The sequence below is a fragment of the Leiobunum rupestre genome, chromosome 1 (assembly GCF_980474605.1).
Source record: "Leiobunum rupestre chromosome 1, qqLeiRupe1.1.hap1, whole genome shotgun sequence".
NCBI lineage: Eukaryota > Metazoa > Arthropoda > Arachnida > Opiliones > Sclerosomatidae > Leiobunum > Leiobunum rupestre.
The window spans coordinates 6,562,770-6,569,549 of NC_143384.1; the positions used below are offsets into that span (position 1 = coordinate 6,562,770).

Here is a 6,780-nt window from a genome sequence, read left to right on the forward strand (position 1 = left end):
TATTAAAATTGCTTATTTATTTAGATTTTATTGTACATGTTATAATAAGTAACATTGACCAATTAAAATGAGTTAAAAAATAGTTTTTTGTTGAATCCGTTGGAAGTGTAAGAAGTTACTTGTGTACAAGGCTCGGAATCATATTGGTAATGGTGCTGCACCTTCTTGTCAACTTCGTTCAGTATTTGAATTAAGTCTTTAGTGGAAGCTAATTCGACCAAACAATCTCGAAGATATTGAATGTAGCAACTTCCCATTGCTTCGTTTCGGTATGAAACGAAGCCTTCAACTGTAGAATAAGATAAAATCATGTCGCTTATAACGGCATGATTGGTATTGCCATCCTCCTTATCTCCCTTGATTGGCGTCTGTTCAGAGTCTGTTGGAAAACAAAGAATTGCAACGAGCTAAAATGATATATCAATAGAGTCTGCCAATCGTGCTATTGTCGAGTTGCTTAAGTTTCGTGAGAATGAAAGTTATCTTGCTAAAGAAGCGGATCTCCATCAGTATTACATAAGTAACACAACAGTATAAGTACGACACTTTTTATTGTTTTTATGATAATTAGTTGACCGAAACTAATTTTCGACACTGACATTTTCGCTAAGGTCCGATTTGGACTCGCACTCGAACTGAGTAGCATGATATCGTCCTTGATAGTAATATATTTCGCCTTTGGCATATTTCGACACAAGGGGGCTCCGTTCTGAGAACTACACCTAAAATTATCCTGCATTAGTATGATACAACTCGTTATAAAAGCCAAACGCACAGGGAAAAAAAGGTTTCTAAGTTGGAAATATTCGTCAAAACGATTTGACCATACAAATTGTGTCCTTGTTTTAAATATGTCTGCCAAACTGATAATGTTTGATGTGTAATATTTTACGTGTTTACGAATATAAAATGCATTTATGTACAGTACCTCCTCTGCACATTTGAAAGAAGAACAATTTCGGTTTGCCCAACAAACTCGGACATTTTCTGCCATCGAATCTCTCATAGATATCTTTGACAGGTAATACCTCATTATCCACCCCACACGGCCCATTTATTTCGCCATGTGAGAGTATTATAACCACAAAAGCGTCGAAATTCGTGTGGTTTTGTTTTGAGTACCGCTTCAATAGATCCTTCATACCCTATTAACAAACAAGCAATTTAGTTCAGAATTAGAATTTTGATTAAAGCGAGTGAAATTTGCTTTAAAACAAATGTTTTCGAAAAGCGTTGCGAACGAAAGGACTGATCAGGGGGAATTAAAAAAAATAACCGGACCCCTAAAAGCTATTGCTCAAAATTTGTTTCGAAACGTGCTGTGTTTGAGAAATGGAATAGGGTTTTTTTTTAACTTTGACCTTCACCTCTGTTCTGACACTCACAAGGAGACGACCCGAGGTGTTACTCACCGATTTTGTTCAAACTCGGGGGATTGGTAGACCTTCATGTAACTTGAAAAATCCTAAAGGGAATTTATTCAATGGGTAACGGTTTTGCCATGGCAACGAAAAATGTTTTTGACAACATAAAATGGAAATTTTCCCATTAAAAATAACATGGGATTTGGACCGATTCCAAGGGTCCCCCATGTGAAACATTTTACAAAATTGAAAAAATTTTAAAATACCAAAATATTAAAAAAAAAAGGTAAAAATTGACGAAAAAAATCAAAATTGATCACATTTTGATCAATTTGAACCAAATGGGTGAAAATGAACCGATATGGCTTAAATAGGAAAAATTTCCATTTTATGTTGTCAAAATCATTTTTCGTTGCCATGGCAAAACCGTTGCCCATTGAATAAATTCCCTTTAGAATTTTTCAAGTTACATGAAGGTCTACCAATCCCCCGAGTTTGAACAAAATCGGTGTGTAACACCTCGGGTCGTCTCCTTGTCAGTACAAGTCAATAAAATTTAGATATTTCGTTTTGGCATAACATATAACTGTTTCAATCGTTTGACCTATGACCACTCAAAAAAGTATATTTATAATTGTTTTTTTTTATAATTACATTTGGATTCCCTTACTCATGACTTACCAAAATCAATAAAAATCTCAGGGTATTATATTTCATATATTATATTTTTTCTATTTTTTTGCGTAATTTTATAAATTTAGATCAAATTTGATGGAGTGGTTTAAAAAAATAAAGTATTTCATGTGATCTATAAATAACACCTTGATATTTTATGGACTTATGGTCATGGTTAGGAAATCCGAATTAAATTATAAAAAAAAAGGTTTCATGTTAAACTAGCTTTAATACCCGGTTTCGCCCGGGGTCTTAGTTTTCATGAATTAGATCTGTTTTGTACGTAAGAAACGTAAACGCTGATATGAAAGTACGGCACCATAACAAAACCATCTTCAGAAAACTTCGTATTTTTATTTGGGAGCGACCTAAATTTTTTAGCCTTTTACCAAAAAAGATATCCAAAGATGACCCATAACCGGTTTTTACCAATCGCTGGGCCTCTTATTTTGAAATGTCCAATAGTCGAGAGCGAGAAGTCCGTTGAAGAGCCCCCAATTCAACCCCTTCTACCTAGCCATCAATGTAGAGCCTACGGGCGACTAAGATAAGCCCTTCCTGTCAAAACTTCAAAAATGTAAAGCCGAGACCAGCCGGAAAAATAGATAAGTGAAGCAAAGAGGCGAAAGTTCAAAGTCGAGTAAAATGAAATTGAATTAGATTCATAACCATGTCAGGTATTTGGAATTAGGTTAATAACCATGTCAGGTATTTAGAATTAGGCGCGTTTAGTTGTAAATCAGGACCTGAACATTGAGTTAAAATTTCGAAGCACTAGAGCTAACCGTTCTCGAGTTTTTAGGAACATGACATACAAAAAAATAAATAAATAAAAGGACAAATTTTAAGACATAGTTATTGATTGAAACAATAATATTTTTGATAAAGACATAACAAAATTATTATGGACATTCCCTGCTTTTTACCTACAAAATTAAAAAAACTGACTTTAGGCTACGCCTTTTAAGAGATGCACTATAGGGGAAAAAGGGGTGAAGGTCAAAATTCTAATCTTTATATCTTTCAAACATTTGGTATCTACGGACGAAATAACTCTATAAATAAATTCTGAGCAAAATCTAGTTTCCCTTTGGCTTTCGAAAAAAAAATTAAATACAATAAAAAACTTGTCAAATCATTTTTACCTGTTTGGTGCAATTATTATTAATTTGAACTTCAAAGTTAAGTTGTGTGAATACATTTTCTAATGCTTTGACGTCATATTCAGATCCAACTCTATCTTCTCCATATATAAATTTGACGTTGTTGATTATCAGGCATTTTCCTCTTGGATTGCTAACCATACGATACACCTGTATCAAAACTTAAGTTACTTTTAGAAACAAAATATTTTCGAGCAATTAAGCTCTAAAGAGTCTACACTATCTACTCTTTAAGCCTCGAATTGTTTAATTTAAAAAAAAACGTAAGAGAATAGGCTAACTCAAAACAAAAAGGTATGTGATATTTCAAGCTTGAAAATAATAAATAATGCAAACAGAACGTGAATGAAGTAAGTCAAAGCTACACCGAAGGGGTTGGGTTTAGACCCGGAACCCAACTTTGCCTCAAAACATTTTGTTGAATGTTTGTTTAAATGTGTTTGGTATGGTCGTACGTACAAATATTTCTTTTTTTTTTCAAACTAAATCCTGGCTACGCCACTGGTTTTCAAAGATATAGGGCCTGAATTAATGGCTTTGAAAGTGGCTTGGGTATTAGCCTAGCGACGACAAAATTTTAATTAGGGTACCCTATTCCTGACGTTATAATAGCAGCTGAAGAAGTCATATTTAAAATGGATGTCCAGTGTTTAGGTTTTTTCTAGTTAATTCGAAGTTTAATTTTGATAGGTTTGGGAGATTGTTTTTTCTTCTTGATATGCATACATGCATAATTTAAAAATAACTTAAGTTTTTGAAGGATCAGTTTGTAAAGCGGCTGTCAGGAATCCTCCGTACCTTATAGAGTAGTTTAATAGTTTGAGACTTTGGTTTTTATAATAATGGTTTGGCTTCAATCCCACGTGTGGTTTTATTGGATTCAATAAAGAATAAAAATACTATCCTCGACTTATCGATTTTTAAATCAATTATTCAACAAAGTTGAATATAAATATGAGATTCAATGCCAAGATTGTTGATTTTTTTTTAAAATTAAAAGAATCGATTTTTTTATTTTATTTATTTTTTGGTTTTTGTCACTTTTTAAAAGCAATATATGAGCTTATTGATATTAGTTACTATCTTTGTATCAATAGTAGACAGTTTTATCATTTAAAAAATAAGTATATTTTATCACAGTATTCACTTATAAATATCACATTTTCAATCTGATAGTCGGAACTCGGGTACCATAAGAAAAGCAGTAGTGATAATTTTATAAGTTCATAGAAATTTAAGAACTCAAAATGTATCACTAAGGATTTACAGTAATATTTAATTAACACAATTTAAATCGCTGATTTAAATCAACTTGATTTAAATCAAACAACCCTGTTTAATGTGTCTTAAAATTTTGTGTTCTGAAATTCATGAAGAACCATGTGGGACATTTATACAAACCTCGTCTTCTTTAAAAGAGTCTTTTTGATAAGGATAAGGGGCTGGTGTTATTTTCATATCTTCAACCCAGTCCTCGTCAACTAAAATATAAAAAGTACAGATCAAAGGAATTTAAAGATTCATCGCTCACAGCGTTTGAAAATTAAGTTAAGTTAAGTTCTCGTTTACTGTGGTGGAATTCTGTGATACCTCAACGTCGGACAATCAGAAAACGGAATGTACGCGATTTGTACATCGTGTGGATTTTTTAGTGTGTGTAGGATTCGTTGATTTTTGAAAAAATTCGTTTTAATGGGTTTGTGATTTTTGTAAATTCTTTTGTGATTTTGAGGTTTGGAAGAATTTTTGCTGGATTTGTGGATTTTTCCAAAAATCATGTATTTATTTAAAAATACAAAATCATATCGGATCTTTATGTGATATAACATTTCAGTATTCTTAATTTTTAGGATTTCTTAAAAATCCAAGTATTTAAAGAATATAAAATCGTAACTGTTTTTTCGTGAAATTTATATTTTTATGCCGATTTGTGAGATTTTCTCGGATATTATGTGTTTATAAAAAAAAAATATTTTTCTGTCGATTTTGGCAGATATCTATGGGATTTTTAAGAGATATTTAATTTTTCTGAATGTCTTAATCGGACAGATAAGGTTTGTGCTTTTTTCTGCTCCCTCGTATTTAAATGCAGGTATAAAATCAGCACTCCATTTGGTAGTAAAATATTAAAATTAAAACGCTAATAAGGAAATTTAAAACAATTTTAGAAAATAAAGTTCTAAGAAGCAAACATCATTTACTTTTGAACGTATTCACATCTTCTAGAGCGTTTGTTGCTCCTTTGAATTTTTTGTTGGTGTCTAGAAATATCGAACGATATTGAAGTTTAGAAAATAAGGCCATTAAGTTCGAATATAATTTAATAAATAAATTATTAATAAATAAAAAATTAGGCTAGTACCTAGGGTGACCAGGGAAAGGCTTTGAAAAATTTTATAGGAAAAATAGGAATTAAAGGCGAATTAAAGGAAAATATCTAAAATATAGGAAACTAAACTGGCTAATTCTATGAAAATATAGAGGAATAATAATAATAATAAAGAGGAAAATATAGGATAAATAATAATGTAATTATTGCACATCGGTATTCTTTGACTCGAATCACCTAGAATATTGATTTTTTTGTACACTGCTTTCTTGCATTATTGGATCACTTAGCGGATTTAAGCCCGTACATTTCAAGATATTGTTCAAAAGTAGCAGTGTTTTGACTAGATGTTTTATGACACGTACAAAAAAAGTTCCAAAGACCGTGAAATTAGAGGAAAATAGGTGAAAATGGAGGAATTTATAGGACGGTATTAAAAATATAGGAAAATATAGTCACCCTGTAGTACCCCTTTAGGCTTAAATGTTTCATAGCAGAAATTTTTCAATTTTGCTGCGGTATGACCATTACATGGAGCCCAGTCAAAAATGTAAATTCCTTGCAGGAAAAATAGGATTATTTTGATCAATTTATAGGATTGTATTGCGCACAAAAATTGGTTATATGGGATGATAACAGCTAGGCTAATATCCAAGGCACCACCCTAGGCCTAAGTCATCAAGCGACTTTTGAAGCCTTTTAATTCAGGTGGCCGGGTTAGACTGCGTAGGAGGGTGGTGGCAAGCCCTGCATGCCACGTGATCGAGCCAACAGCTCCCTACACTAACTATTACCGTTAACCTCAACAAGTTTTTATGGAAGGGGAAACCGAAGAGCTCGGGGGAAAACCCCTTAAACCAGTTATTATTGATAACAGATAAAAATCTAAAATACGCAAATTTCTGGTTAAAAATGCAATAATAATAATAACGATATTAAATTTTTTATACATGTACAACAATTGTTTCTAACACGAATTATGAAGCTCAATAAATTTTAATTTTGGAAACGTACGAATTCAAAGTTATTAGACTCTATCGGCCGTTTTAAGATATCAAAGGAGAATATAGGATAGGTTTAAAAATATATTAAATGACCACTGGGCTGCCTGCAATTATGAAAGTTCGTTTATTTAAGAATTCTAGTCTTAGTAACATTATTTTTTCAATTTTCAGATTCTTACTCTCATCACCAAATGCTGCTATACTTGCGCTTCTTCCCATAATCTGAAAACATAACGGGAAAAATA

At 32.1% G+C, this 6,780-nt stretch overlaps 1 protein-coding gene across 1 annotated transcript; it reads right to left on the reverse strand.

Moving 5' to 3' along the window:
- LOC149960511 (caspase-7-like) lies at positions 1-6,780 on the reverse strand. Its single transcript, XM_090167258.1, has 6 exons — positions 6,715-6,780; positions 5,404-5,463; positions 4,604-4,683; positions 3,185-3,352; positions 929-1,145; positions 1-379 (listed from the first exon to the last, which is right to left on the reverse strand). The coding sequence occupies exons 1-6, from the start codon at positions 6,752-6,754 to the stop codon at positions 63-65; spliced, it is 882 nt and encodes a 293-aa protein (XP_090023384.1). The 5' UTR covers positions 6,755-6,780; the 3' UTR covers positions 1-62.

Excerpts from the sequence above, each read along its gene's own strand:
- LOC149960511 (XM_090167258.1), bottom strand. The coding sequence starts at position 6,754 with ATGGGAAGAAGCGCAAGTATAGCAGCATTTGGTGATGAGA. Across the intron at positions 3,353-4,603 it reads ACTCTTTTAAAGAAGACGAG|GTGTATCGTATGGTTAGCAA; the intron begins GTTTGTATAAAT and ends GTTTTGATACAG. Across the intron at positions 380-928 it reads CTTTCAAATGTGCAGAGGAG|ACTCTGAACAGACGCCAATC; the intron begins GTACTGTACATA and ends GTTTTCCAACAG.